Genomic DNA, 15,522 nt, shown 5'->3' with positions numbered 1-15,522 from the left:
TGTACAAATCGACGCGTTTCAGAAAGGCGGGGCATAGAGGAGCAACAATAATGTACATTATATGGTAAATAATGTTTTTTTTGAACCTTAAACCACATAAACACATTTCATTACACCAAATACACAAAATAATGTTCTTTTTAACATCATATGACCCCTTTAACTTCCTATTTACTGAACTGTTGTATAAAATCACATTTGCACTCGTTGTATTCGAGACAAAAACAGCACTTGTGTGATATAGCTTATCATATGATAAAAAATATTAGACAAACTCATACAGGAGCATTTTTGCCCCAATATCCTGAATTTCGGGGCATACCTGCAATTATGAATATGTTGTCCTGCATCATATTTGTCAACAGTCAACTGTATGCCGAGGCCATGTGCTGCACGGAGCTCCACAACATGGCCAAGGCCTTCGCCCTGCAGAACTTCCCCGATGTGGCGGGACAAGACGAGATCCTCAGCATCTCCAAAGAAGACCTGATTAACTACCTGTCCAATGACAGCCTGAACACCAAGGCCGAGGAGTTGGTTTATGAGACCGTCATCAAGTGGATCAAGAAGGACCCAGTCAGTAGAGTACAGGTAAGATCAGCAAAGATGTTCACAAGTGCATGTCGAGGAAGCTGCTTCAACTACCTTGACTACATTTTGTCCTCTAAAAATATCATAAAAACAATGGACCAAACTTTTGCCTTCCAATCTTAAAGGGATAGTTCATCCAAAAATGATGTTTTGAAGAATGTGAGTAATCAAACAGTTGACGGTAGCCATTGACTTCCATAGTATAGAAAAAAATACAATGGAAGTCAATGGCAACTGTCAACTGTTTGGCTACCCATATTTTTCAATATATCTTATTTTATGTTTAACAGTAGTTCATACAGGTTTGGAATGACATGGAGTGTGAATGATGACAGAATTGTCATTATTGAGTGATCTATCCCTTTAAATGAAACAATGAAATTACAGTATCTGTCATTACTTAGTGACTTTTATGAACTGGTTCTTTTTTTTAGTTAATCAAAAACATACAGCAGAACAATTGTAGTACAATTCTTGGATTAATCATTCTTATGACATGATTCATTTTAGTGAATAGTGAACATACAGAGCGGTCAGTGTAGTGTGATTACCGAATTAATGACTCTTATGAGTGGTTATTTTTAGTGAATATAATACATATTTGGAGTTGTTGTCCTGCATCATATTTGTCAACAGTCAACTGTATGAAATGTAAGATGATGTACAGGTCTGGAGGCGGGGCCAGTGCGTTAACTGCGTAAAACTATTTTAATCACGTTATTTTTTCATAACTAATTAATTCAGTTAACGCGTTAATCTGACAGCCCTAATATATATATATATATATATATATATGAATTATTTTATTGTTTTACAGACCCAGATTGTCTCAGACTTTCATTCTTAAAATATGAAAATCTAGTTGAAGGTTGGGACAAGGGTAAAACAATCAAATATTTGCATAAAAAGGAATTTGAAAATAATATTAATAATAATAATAATAACAAACAGCAAAAATAAATGGCGAAAGCATAGTAAAAGGTTTTCCAGACATATTCAGTGTGACCTTCATTGTAACAAACAGAAAATAAATCTGTTATTGTCTGTAATAAAATAATCTGTAATAAAAAAAAAATCAACTCAGTGCTTTTACTTGAAGAAACACTCATTTATAATGCTAGTGGAACATCTCAGGATGGTTCAGTAGTGATGCTGCTGAGGTTTGTGCTGCCATTGATATACTATATGCACAGAGAAAGTGGACGAAGTCAAACTTCTGGTTTAAAAGGTCAGTTGATCAGGCAGTAAAGGGATACCAACAAAAGCTATTAATTTGTTTCTTTCGAGTCTGCAGAAGTGCTCCATATGTTTGCAAGTGCTTGTAAGACCCAAACAAATGTAATACATTAAGAAACATCAGGTTGAGGATTGGTTTGTAACTTTTGGCAAAAAATCTGATTGCATGTCAAAGTTGCTAAAGTACAAAACAATTGATTAAGTCAACTGAGGGTGTGTTGAAATGAGGGGAACACAGGTTTGGACATATATTTCAATGCCGAACTTCACAGCACACAGTCTGGGAATTCAAGGACCGCATATTACCAGAGCATGTTTTAAAAATAGGTTTAAGAAAAAGAGGTTAGAGCAGCTGAAATTCTATTGGTAGCGAGGTGTAGCCCATGTGTTCGTGGTGGGCACTGCTTTTTGTAATGCCACACACAGCACCGTTGACTCAGAGCGTGTCTGTAAACTCATGCCAGCATCGGGCATAAGCCTCGCTCTGCGGTCTGTCTGCGGCATGCCATTTACAGCCTCTGGCACAAACCTCACCTAAAAAAGTCATTTTTCCTTCCTCCGAGAGTGGAAGAAGACGAGTGGCCTGTTTGGCTTATTGACGATGGCACGCTGCAGGCCAGCCTCCAAAGACCCAGACATAATAAAAGCCCATCTGCCTCCACCAGGCGCTCACTCAACCATTTTTACAACAGTTTGTACTCTTCTGTTTTATATTGGAGACAAATTGGGTTGCGTAAGACCTGCCGATGTCACGGGGGTTTCATGCGGTCCACATTTATTATGTTAATCCGGATCAGTGATTTAGAGTGATTTAGCCGTGCAGTCCTTGTTGTTTGCAGTCTTGGAGGTATTTGCTGATTGGATTTTGGTCGATGGATTGTCAGAGATGAGCATTTTGCATTGCAGCAAGCATGAGTTTCAATGTCAGTTACAGTTTTTTTTTTTTTTTTGGTTATTTCAAATTTGTATATAACTTTTTTTAATATCATTTTAAAAAATCATTTTTTTATAATCGTAATATTTTTAAATGTGTACATTTAGAGAACTTTTTATATTTTTCCTTTTTTATTTTTTGTCATTTTAATTTATTAACAATGTTTTGTGCTAATAACATCATATTATCTCACAAATAAACATAATTTAAAGATATTATATATACTACCATTCAAAAGCCTAGATTAATTTTTAATATATATATATATTCCAAAAATGATGTTTTGAAGAATGTGAGTAATCAAACAGTTGACGGTAGCCATTGACTTCCATAGTATAGAAAAAAATACAATGGAAGTCAATGGCAACTGTCAACTGTTTGGCTACCCATATTTTTCAATATATCTTATTTTATGTTTAACAGTAGTTCATACAGGTTTGGAATGACATGGAGTGTGAATGATGACAGAATTGTCATTATTGAGTGATCTATCCCTTTAAATGAAACAATGAAATTACAGTATCTGTCATTACTTAGTGACTTTTATGAACTGGTTCTTTTTTTTAGTTAATCAAAAACATACAGCAGAACAATTGTAGTACAATTCTTGGATTAATCATTCTTATGACATGATTCATTTTAGTGAATAGTGAACATACAGAGCGGTCAGTGTAGTGTGATTACCGAATTAATGACTCTTATGAGTGGTTATTTTTAGTGAATATAATACATATTTTTTTAACCAAATGAAAAACATACAGTACAACCAATGTAATCAGATTCCTGAACAAATGATACTTATGAAGCATTACTTTTTGGTGAATCAATCAAAAATATAAAGCATGAATATAGTCTCAACCCTGAACAATTGGCTCTTGTAAGTGAATTGAAATCATATAGCAAATATGATCATGAAACAGTTCTTTTTAGTGATTCAAAAAACATAGCACAAACTGAGAGTCTGATTCCTGAATAAATAAATGTCTCCAATTCCCAAACAAATGATTCTTTTGACCCAATTATTTTTAGTGAATCAAAAACATACAGCATGACAGATATACTCTGATTCCTGAACAAATGATTCTTATGAGCCAATTCTTTTAAGTGAATTAAAATCATAGTGAAGCTCTGTAGTCTGCTTTCCAAACTAATGATTCTTTTTTTTTAAAGCCATTTCTTTTTAGTGAATCAAAACCATATAGTACAACACTTATTAGTGTATCAGTCAAATCATACGGAGTGACCATTGTAGTCTGATTTCTGTGCAAATTACTGTTTTTCTTTTTTTTTTTAGGTAATAATTCAAAAATATACTGTGTCCTATTTCCTCTTATGAAACAGTTATTTTACATGGCACAAACTGTATAGTCTGATTCCTGAGTGAATGACTCTTTTGTGCTGATTCTTTTTACTGAATCATAAATGATCGTAATCCACAAATGAATGCCAGGCAGAGTTGTGTTTGTGACGATTTGTTTGTAAATAAACAACAAATCGAACCCCATAAATGTAGTCCGGTTCCCAAATGAATGACTCTTATGAACTTTCTAGTAAATCAAAAACATACAGCACGTCCAGTGTAGACTTTACCTGCTGTTGTTTACCTGCTACCTGCCAAAAAAATTGTCTCCTAAATTCCCAAAGTTTGTTCTTAATCAATATTTGGTGTCTGTTGTTCGCATTGAGTCTTAAAACTGTTTTATTTAGCACCATGACTGCTTTCTGTTTTGTAGTTCTGTCTGAAAGCTGAATTTTGCCTCTTTCTGATGAGACACAGCAAGAGTTCAGGCCCCCTGAAGTGCCTTTGTTTCTTTATAGGTCAAAAGACCTGTCTGCGGTGGGCTAGACAATTCAAAAGGGCTTCCTTAAATCTCACTTCACATTGAAGAAGTTTTGGCTTCCCGGAGCCCCGAGAACAAAAGGTCAACACCATTTTGCTGGCCTTGCACTTCTATTTCTGTTACCCTGAAGAATACATTCAGACCAGTCGCAGCAAACATAAATAAGAGAGAGCGGAGCAGAGAGGCGTGCAGGATCCGGGGGCCGAGATCAGATATTCAGGGGCCGTGTGGCATGACACTAGACCCTTTGGAGTACTGATGGGGTGCAGTGACTGTCTGAAATGGATGAGCCATGTGTGACAGTGCTGCTGCTTAAAAAACCCCTCATGCACCGCCACAAGTTTCTCTCCGCTATAAAACGGCCCGCGATCTGCACAGAGTTCATAAACAACTCTGGAGCATTGAGCCACGGATGCATCTTTCTGTCCATCTCACTCTCTCTTTCTAAATTTCACCCCCTTCCAGATTCCGATGGAAGCATTTTGATTGAATCCACTGACATATCCTAAGGATATATCAGCTCCAATTGTCACAGTCGATGCACAAACGCAAAGGCAAATGTTTGTTGTTGCTCTGAGCAAACGTTTGTTCATGAGAGCGTCTCGACGGTCAGAGATGGACGAGAGATGGGAATCGTTTTTTGGCCGAAAGTATAGTTAATGAAAAAATAACAACTTTTATGCTTCACGGTAAATTAGTGGTAAATTAGCGGGCGGCGCGTTGCGCGTGTGGGCTGTGTGCAGCTGCCAGACCTCCGTGCGCAGTGATGTATGGATCTTTATTGTGCAATCCTTCACGCCGCTGCACAATTTGCATTAGTTTATTACAGTGAGTCAACATGCTTTTTATGTGCTTGTAACACAAGGGCCCGCTCAGGCCGCTGGGGAAGGAGGTGAGCTTTAAATAGAGCCTCTTACGGCACACCTGGGACCGGCGCCGAGCTCCTGCATGAGATGTGAATGATCAGCCCTGTCCTAATGTTAGTAAATTATCCTTACTTTGTCCTTGGTCCAGTAGTCATACGTCTAGATGGACTGGGTGATTTATGGTATTGCGTGACTCATTCTGATCTGAATTGGTGTGTGAGAGACTGTGGGAAGAAATTGGATTGAGAATATGTCATTCAGAAGTATAAAAGTACTTATCCGTGTGTTTTAACACTTGCTTAATGAGTGTGAAAGATCAGCCGGAATTACTGAAGCATTCAGGACACACAGATCTAGTCTCACGCACCCAGACTTTTGACTGTCAACATAAAATGTGGTCCACTTTGCACATCATTCTGGCTAAAAATTGACAAGGAAGGCATCCAGTAGCAACCATTTAGACATTTTATAAATCATATCCCTCATTTTTTGGTGCAATAATTATAATATTTTAAGAGCTTTTGTTTTGCTTGGCCCATTTGCTTGACAAAAATCCCTTTTTTTTTTCCATAGTGGAATTGATTTTTAACACTACAGTGAGCTCTTAAGGTTGTTAATCGATGCTTCTGTTGAAGCCATCATTATGCTTTATATCTATTTTTATATCTCAATGACTTACTTTTTAAAATTGTGTTTAGCTGTGCAGTTCCAAGTGAAGGTCTACGCTACCCATGATTAATGAAGGGAAAGATCCAGAGTCCGAGAATCACTCCCATCATGAAGGATTGCGAATAACGTAATCGAATCATTCTCAAACTACTTGTACACTATACATACACTTTAAAATATACATTGAAAAGCTTGAGGTCAGTAACATTTCAGGGGGTTTTGATTTCTTTTAAAGAAATTATTGCTTTTATTAAGAAAGGATGCATTCAATTGATCAAAAGTGACAGTGAAGACATTTATAATGTTACAAAAGATTTCTAATTCTAATGCCATTCGATTTCTAATGCTGTTATAATAATAATAATATAATAATACATATATGTTGAACAGCAAATCAGCATATTAGAATGATTTCTGAAGGATCATGTGACACTGAAGACTAAAGTAATGGCAAAATTAAAAATTTTACCGGCCTCAAACTTTTGAACATTAGTCTTTGATAGTCTTTGATTTGATTTATCTTTGAGCAATTTTTCAGTATATTCATCTATGGAAAACTGATTGAAATTATTATTTTATTTTATTATTTTATTTTATTTCGTTTTACAAGTTGACTTTAACAGTGGGCAGTAACTGTTGCACTTCATTGAACATATGAGTCACACAATTTGAGTGCTTTCCTCCAAATCAATTAATTCTGGTAATCTGATTACCATCAGTAAATTACAATTACTGGGCAAACATTACATCAGCTACCTAATATGCATAAGCCTATAAGACTGATGAAGTTTATAACGTGCCCCACCACTTTTTTCATTGTTCTTATGTTCTTTCTTATTAGAAGGACCAGTTTTAATGTGTGCCTGATTCCCAGTAATTGAGCTGTTTTTTTTTCTGTAGCCCGAGATTCATTTGTTCAAAAGAGAAAGCGAACTTCATAAGCTGACCGCCTCCAATGACTCAAATATCTTGTGCAAGCACAAAATCAGCTTTGATAAACCTTGCCCTCTCTGCCACGCGTCCACCTGCCGGGACCGAGCAGCAGTCACACTGTTACTCAAACACAGACTAAACTTCCCGAGATTGCTCAGGAGCCGCCAAAGATCAGGTCCTGCCGAGCATAAGTCAAAATCCAAACCCTTTCCACAACATGTCCGGAGCCCGGCCCGCACGCTTTCAATTAGAGACTTACAATCCTGCCAAGTCCTGCGCAGCGGAACCATTAAAGAAACGCCCCAGACAATTTCGTACTGCACTTTATCGTGACCGTTGAGGCGCCTGACAAAGAAGGTTGATTAATTGCATCTCCTTTGACGAGAGAACTAATATGCAGCTGAAAAGAATGCTTAATGATGGTTTTTGCACAAGGGGGCAATCTGCATTCACCCTCGGCAGGGATATCTAATTCAGCAGTCAGAAAATAACAATGGATGTAGAGGCGTTGATGCTCGGTCCTGGCAGACAGTACTCATTAGCTGCCGGGGTCATGTTTGACTTGAGGGCATAGAGGAGAATCTTCCCATTTCAGCCTTTTAATGAGATCAGAACTTCTTTAATTTGCAGATGTTACTGAGCACTTCAATCTCTCCTCTCATTCAGTCCTAGTCTAAAGAGGTGGCGGCTGGATTATTACCTATTCGAAATGACTATTTAGTCTAAATTAAAACTGTAAAGTAAATATATAGCAGAGAAGTGCAGGATTTTATTATTTGATTATGTGCTGGGTGGTTATTGGTCTGTTTATTTTTGTTATTTATCTAAAGTGTACGAGTGATTAATTTCACATCATAAAATAACTGGATCTTTTCTGGCTCAGTGGAAATAAGAGTTCAATCTACTATGCAGATGTACTCTAGAGTTTACAATGCAGAGGCATTAGTCGATAATCAAACACGTTCTTCTGAACGCTCTCATAATGTTGCACTGGGAAGTTTGACTCATTTTGGTGAATAAGTTGGATGATTCATATACAGAAAAAAAAAAAAGATGTTCAAACTAATTTCTGGGCAGATACTTCCCAGAGCATGTTTGATTATTACTTAAGTTTACCGGGCATGTAAAGTTGAGCATGCAATATAGTGTGAAAACAGTGTTTTGTCTTGTTACGGTGATATTTGTTGGGAAAAAAGTAGCCTTTTATCTGAAAAAGATGTATTGATTGATCAAATGTATTGATTTCATTCAACATAAGCCGATAGTTTTACATTGTACTTTTGCACTTTTTTTGGCTTCAAAATCTCAACCACCATTCAGTGCCATTGTAAAGCTTGGAAGAGCCAGGACATTTCTTAATATAACTCAGAATGCACTCATCTCAAAGAAAAAAGACATATACACCTAGGATGGCTTGAGGGTGAGTAAGTCATAGGGTAATTTTCATTTTTGGGTGAACCGTCCCTTTAATAGGATCATTCGTTCATTCATGCCTCCAATAATCAAACTCACTCTTCTAAACTCTCTCATCATGTTGAACTGGGAAGTTTGATTCATTTCAGTGAGTCAGCTCATTTGAATGATTCATATAAATGAATCAGTTTAAAAACATTTAACCAGTTGATTTCTGGGAATATTTCTCTGTGTACTATATACAAATAGATGTCTTAAAGTTACAGTAGAAACAAAAACAGCCTGTGTAATAAGTGTTTAAAAGTTGTCAAGCTGCTGTTTTTTGAAGTAGTTACACTACAACATGTGATTTATTTTCACAATCAGAGCCATTTTTATCTACCACAAAAACAAAAATCGACCACAAGTTTAGCACAAATCTACCACAAAAAAGCAAATCTTAGAGTCAAAGCATTTTTATTACTAATAAAAGTAGAAACACTCTAATTTGAGTTAAAGGGGTCATATGATGCGATTTCAATTTTTCCTTTCTCTTTGGAGTGTTACAAGCTCTTGGTGCATAAAGAAGATCTGTAAAGTTGCAAAGACTAAAGTCTCAAATCCAAAGAGATATTCTTTATAAAAGTTAAGAGTCAGCCACACCCCCCTAAAACGCCTCGTTCTAACACTGCATAAACACATTTCATTACACCAAATACACAAAATAATGTTCTTTTTAGCAGCATCATATGACTCCTTTAAAACATTGTTGAGGGACAGCAGTATTTTGCTGTTTTGACGAATTAGTTGTGCTACAAGTTACAAAATGTGATTTCATTCAGTAAAGTGATTTTTGATTCATTTGGCAATGCTTAATGAGATCGTTCGTGCATTCATACCTCTTTTTTGTGCTTGGATTCAGGAGTGTAAAGCTCAGTGCTAGTTGGTTTGGTTCATGCCTTAGAACTACTTATTAGAGACATTTTTGAAATGCTTGCAGTATGAAGGTAATGCATGAGAATAATGTTTGAGGAACCAAGACTGCTGAGAAAACGGCCAGCCACTGTTGCGCTTTATTGAGACGGTGAGTCAGCTTCGGTTCCTATGCATACATCTCTGTTGTGTTCATTCTTTCAAAAGCTGAAAGACCAACTGAATCTCGCTTCAATGCGCACAGAGTTTTCCCTCTCTTGGCTTGTGTTTCTCTCTGTCTCTCTTTCTCTCTCTCAGGAAGGGATACCCTCCAGCTGAACTCCTCTGTTTAGTGTTTGAGAGAATATTTCAGTGGCTCATTTCTTTCTGCCTGGCTGATGTTATATTTAAGGGAGACTAAATAAAGTTTCTTCACACTCGGTTTCTTCTGCATAAAAACAACATGAGGCCACACACATTTGCTCTGCTCCTAAACCTGAGCGGCCTGTGGAGGCAGTGTTTTAAGACAACAGAAGCGAGCTCCTGACTGAAAGGCTTTTGGAAAACGATCGGTACTTAAGATGCATTGTTTTGGCCAAATTTGATGTACACTGCAAAAAAAGGGGAAAAATTTGTCTTGAACATTCTAAACATTCTTATATCAAGATACATTTATTTGATGTGCAATGTATTTAAGATATTAGGCATTTGTTGTAACTAAGGCTTTGCTACGCTTTTGTAAGTCACTTGGGATAAAAGTGTCTGCTAAATGCATACTATAAATGTAAGTCTTGTTTTCTGAAAAAATGAAACAAATTTAGTAACTTTTTGTTCTTGTTTTAAGTGTAAAGTCAGTTAAGCTTGATGCATTTCTCTTTATCAACAAGACTTGTTACCGTATTTCATTTTGCTTCTTAAGTAATTTTATCTTTAAGATATTTGTACTAGAAAACACAAGAAAAAATGCTGAGGAAGAAAATATTTTTTCAGTGTATCCTTCACTGAAAATAAAGTCTTTAGATGTAATATGTATATATTTTTTAGAAAATATTTTGGGGAAAAAATGTTAGTCTTGATAATAACAAGATAATTTATATTTTAATACAATACATCGTTTCCCATCTTTAATTGACTGACTTTTTTTCTTATTTTTTTAGCTTAAAGTCGCTTAATTTTGATACTTTTTTTTTCAGAAAACAAGACTTGTGATCGTATGTCATTTTGCTTCTCAAGTAATTGTATCTTTATTTACAAATGTTTATATATTTGTGTTGTAAAACAAGAGAAAAATGCTGAGGAAGAAAATGTTTCCCTCATTACAAATAACATATTTAGAATTAATACATACATATTTGAAAATATTTTTTAAAAATATTGTTTTTGATAAAATGTTAATTTATATTTTAATATTATTATAAAATATATTTAGAATATAATTAGAACTTTTTTCCTTGTTTTACAGTGTGACTTAATTTTGATGGATTTTTCCATAAAAACAAGACTTGTTATCTTATGTCATTTTGCTTCTCAAGTAATTGTGTCTTGATTTATACATGTTTAGATATTTGTACTAGAAAAAAGACAAAAATGCTGAGCAAGAAAATCAATTTTGCAGTGTGTCCTTCAAAGAGATGACAACAATCTCAAGTGAAAAATCCAAGATTGGGGACAAAGTGGGAAAAATGTTGATGAATAAATATTTATTTCCTTAAATACTGTAAAGTACAGATACAAAAATTCTTCATTTTACCTACACTTTTAAAAACAGAGGCTCTTTATTGGCATCTGTGGTTTCATGAAGACCTTTTAACATCCATGGATTCTTTCCATTCTACAGAAGGTTCCTTGAAGTGGAAGAAGATTCTTTAGATTATATAGAATGTTCTTCACACTAAGAAAACTATTCACTGAAAGGTTCTTTGAGGAACCTAAAAGGGTTCTTCTATGACATCTGTGTGAAAACCTCCTTTTGGAACCTTTATTTTTCAGAATGTAGTATTTGTGCGAGCTGTGTATTTTAATGCTGATTTGAGTATCGCAGCGTTAGCATAGCAGCTTGTATTGGAATCAGTAGTGAGTAATGTCTCCTGTGGAGTGTACACAGAGTTGGTGCCAATTTAAAGAGTTTCAAATCAGTCATTTATGAGCTTCCATGATGTTCGGATGCTGTCTTGGTAGGCAGTTCACTAGGTCTTGGAACAGAGCAATAGACACCCAGATGCTGCTTCCTGCTGCCCAGCAGACGGCAGGAAGTGGAAAATGCTCCATGTGCGCTTCTTGTCACCGTACGCCCCCCAGCAGGTTCACACCTAGACTCTGTCATTGTAGCCCAGCATGCCGTTAGACTGATTAGCCCTGGTGTGAGAGTCAGTGTGCATCACTGTGTGTGTTGTGCTTTTCTTTCGTCTCTGTGGCTCGGATGGTTTTCGAGCTGATGTTGCGTATGCATGTTTAATGTAGCCGCTGAGTCGTGTAAGCATTGAGTTTGGGACGGGAAGGTGAGATACCGTGCTATGTCTCACCGGTAAGCCAATACCTCTTGCATATTGAATGAGTGAATGAGGGGGGATTTGCTGCTTCGATCTCTGCAAGGAGCAAGAGATGAGCGATCACCATTGTGCACTTAAGCAAGACACTTAACCTGTCAACAAGTGAACTGCAAGTCATTTCAGATAGAAGTGTCTGGACTGTCTGCTAATTGACTTTTGTGCATTTTAAGAAGAAGCTGTGCATTTTAACCATGCACTATGTGCATTTAAAAAAGCATTTACTAGAATACAAGATTTGAATAGATATATACATACATACATACATTCATACATGATTTACATATATATATATATATATATATATATATATGGGAAAATATTTTTGATAATAAAATTAAAATGTGTATTTTTACAATTATATTTACACAAGTTCTTGTTTGTGTGTGTGTGTATTGTAGAGCATATTGGAAAATATTTGAAAAAAATAATAGTTATATATATAGATATGTATCTTAGAGATATGCAATCTTTGCAAATTTTTGTTTGTTTGATCATTCTTAAAATGAAATGTATAAAAGATGTAAGTTCACATTTTTTCATATCCATAAATATGAGCAATAGTCTACATTTATGAATGAATGTTTCTGCTGCTGAGAGCACGTTGTGTGATCTCCATTCTCCTCATGCATGCATACGGCACATCGTCCCGTCACCCCACATGCGTCCCTCTCTCTCTGTGGTGATCAACACCTGACAATTACATTACAGGAGCAGAAGGACCCTCTGTCCCGGAGGTCCTGGATGACAGAAGGGAAATGCGCTAACGGCATGCCTAGACACGAAGACAAATAGCTCTACGAGCTGACAGAGAGCGGATAGGGACTTTGCCGGCCGCTCCGGGAGCCTGAGGTGTGTGAATTAGAGCTGATTCACGGATGTGACCCTCACACACCCTCCTGATGAAGTCCGTCAGGCACTGACGATGGCATCCAAATGGCAGGATGTCAGATCCCTTTAGCATTGATTCTAATGCGCAGGAGATTGGCGTTGTTAAGCTCATTGACAAATTGAGCCTAGCATTGGAAGGAGTCTAAGCACAAGGTGCTGGATACATGAATATAAATGAGGCAGAGGATAGAGGATGTGTGGGAGGAGCGGCTGTGTGCTACTAATGCCCTTAGCGTGAGTCTCCCTTTGCTGTTTATGGCTGAATAATTCACACAACTGCATGTGATGGGTGCACTTCTACTGCGCTGTGTGCTGGGTTAGAGGTCAGACAGGGTAAAACAGCCCAACATAGCTGGAAAAAAGGGCTTCTAATTCTAAATCTAGCTGAAGCTGCAGTGTACAAATATTTAAAAAGCATTGTTCTGATAATATGGCTGTTAATAAAGGGGGGCAGATCTGTCAAAATTTTGTCAAAGTATTTAGCCTTACAAGTTTAGAGCAACATGAGGGTGGGCAGATGATACTGGAAATTTATTTTAAAGCAAATCTCTTGTTAAATGTATAAAATATAAATATATAATAGTGTAAAGTTGTGATATAAAATAGTTAAAACAAATAAATATATATAAGAGGTTATGTATATTTACATAACCTGTATATTTGCATAAATAACCTCCATAATACAGTGTATTCATATTAATCATAATTTTTACAAATATTTTCAATGTCAAAATATATTTTAATTTTTAAAATATTACAATTTAGTTTCAAATTAACATTCAGTTTTATATATGTAAATTAGTGTGCAATATGTGTGTTTATTAAAAATTAAAAAATATTTAGTATGAAAAATTATTAAAATTGAAAAAAGTTATTAAAACTTGTGTTTTAAGTTATGTAAAGATATCAAATTATATAATATGATATATCACATTGTTATAAAATATATAATAAAATTGTGAGATTTTGTGAGAATTGTGTGTGTATATATATATATGTGTGTGTGTGTGTGTGTGTGTATCAAAATGAATTTAAAATAATTTTAATATACTTTTAATATTTCGAATAATATAAAAAATAAATATTTTATTAAAAATAAATTAATACAAATATATCACATTTATATATGTAATAAAATATAGTAACATATTATTTAATATATAAATGTGTTTAATTTTTTCAGTCTTTCAACAAAATATTTCAATTTATATTTTAACATTATAATCGAAATAATAATAATAATATTGTAGTTGTATTTAATTATGAACTCTAAATAAACACTGTACTGCAAATTTGACACTTTTAAAGTCTTTAAAGGCTGGTGTTTACGTTACGATGTGGATCAAAGTGGAATTCTTCATCTTAGTTTCATCTGAGTTTGTGATTTCTTTCCTCCGTTGCCTTTTTCATCCTTCAGGGGGAAATCTGTCACCGCTGAGCTGCTGCTTCTGCTTCTTTCGTTTCTTCTGGAGGGTTGCATATTTTATCACTATCACTTAATCGCCTGGCGCAAGACAGAAGCCTACGAGCACCAGCAACGCATTTAGTTTTTCAGATTTATGAGCTGGAGCTCAAATCCCCCCTCGTCTGTTCCCAGCGGCCGAGTCGAGCCGGGAGCTCGTGATTATTTTCTCTAACCAGTCCAGAGCGGTTTGGCTGGGTCGGTTAAACACGTATGCTGGCAGGAGTGTGGCGCCGGGGGAGCGTCCGTCTGCCGTGACATTATTTTAGATCAGATCCTCACTGGGATCAGGCCAGTTCTGCCATCCTTAATCCCTGATCTCACAGTCGGGATTCAGGAACAGTTCAACGATATGTGATCCTGTTGGGGGGACATATGCTAAACCAAGCGTGCCGGTTATTATATCAGTATGCAAATGATGCACATATGACATGTAAACACAGAGCAATTAACATTCCATAAAGGTGGAAGTCTTGCCAGTGTGGTGAGGTAAACCAAAAAGTTCAGATCCGGCACACACTTTAGATGGTTTAGCCAAGTCTGTGTAAAGCCATGTTGAGAGCTGGCACATGTGTCTGAAATCTCTCTCGGGCCCTTGCGTGCGGCTGGCCTCTTGCCTTCTATTGTTTGGGGAACATGTTTGCTAAACAAACTGTTTTTGTTTGGGGATACTGGGTAAGGGATCAAGATATTTTTGTTTGTTTGTTTTTGTGTGTGTGTATATAATTCATTTATTTATTTATTGATTTATTTACGTTAATACTAATGTAAGTTTAGTTATACAGTTTTAATAATGGTTAAACTAACTAAATAAATGTTAATTTATTTATTATAGCTTGATCTGTTGTTCACAATATAACTATAGACTTAATGTGCATTGGATTTAATGTGTTTTTTTTTTTTTAATAAATAACCAACTATGTAGATTCATATTTATTTATTTATTTATTTATGTTTAATATTTGTTAAATAGCCAGTTTACTAAATTAATTAATGCATATTTATTTTTAATTGTAATATTAATTAGTTCATTATATTAGCTGGATTTATTGTTCACACAATAACTGGATTTAATGTGCACCTTGTTACCATGTTGATTATTTGTTGATATTTTTTCATTCATTCATTCATTCATTCATTCATTTAGCTAAATAGCCAACTAGCTAAATTAATATTTATTTATACATCTTTGATAGATAGATAGATAGATAGATAGATAGATAGAGAGAGAGATAGATAGATAGATAGA

General features: G+C 35.6%; 1 protein-coding gene across 1 annotated transcript in view; it reads left to right on the top strand.

The window, feature by feature from the left end:
- The window catches only part of LOC107697176 (kelch-like protein 29), a 296,880-nt gene that overhangs the window by 229,517 nt on the left and 51,841 nt on the right, over positions 1–15,522 (top strand). The window contains exon 9 of the mRNA XM_016497849.1: positions 382–591. Coding sequence (XP_016353335.1) covers positions 382–591 — 210 coding nt within the window. The remainder of the gene's footprint in view (positions 1–381; positions 592–15,522) is intronic.

Source organism: Sinocyclocheilus anshuiensis, unplaced genomic scaffold (genome assembly GCF_001515605.1).
Source record: "Sinocyclocheilus anshuiensis isolate Anshui unplaced genomic scaffold, SAMN03320099.WGS_v1.1 scaffold38, whole genome shotgun sequence".
Lineage (NCBI taxonomy): Eukaryota > Metazoa > Chordata > Actinopteri > Cypriniformes > Cyprinidae > Sinocyclocheilus > Sinocyclocheilus anshuiensis.
This window is presented reverse-complemented; position numbering and strand designations above follow the sequence as displayed.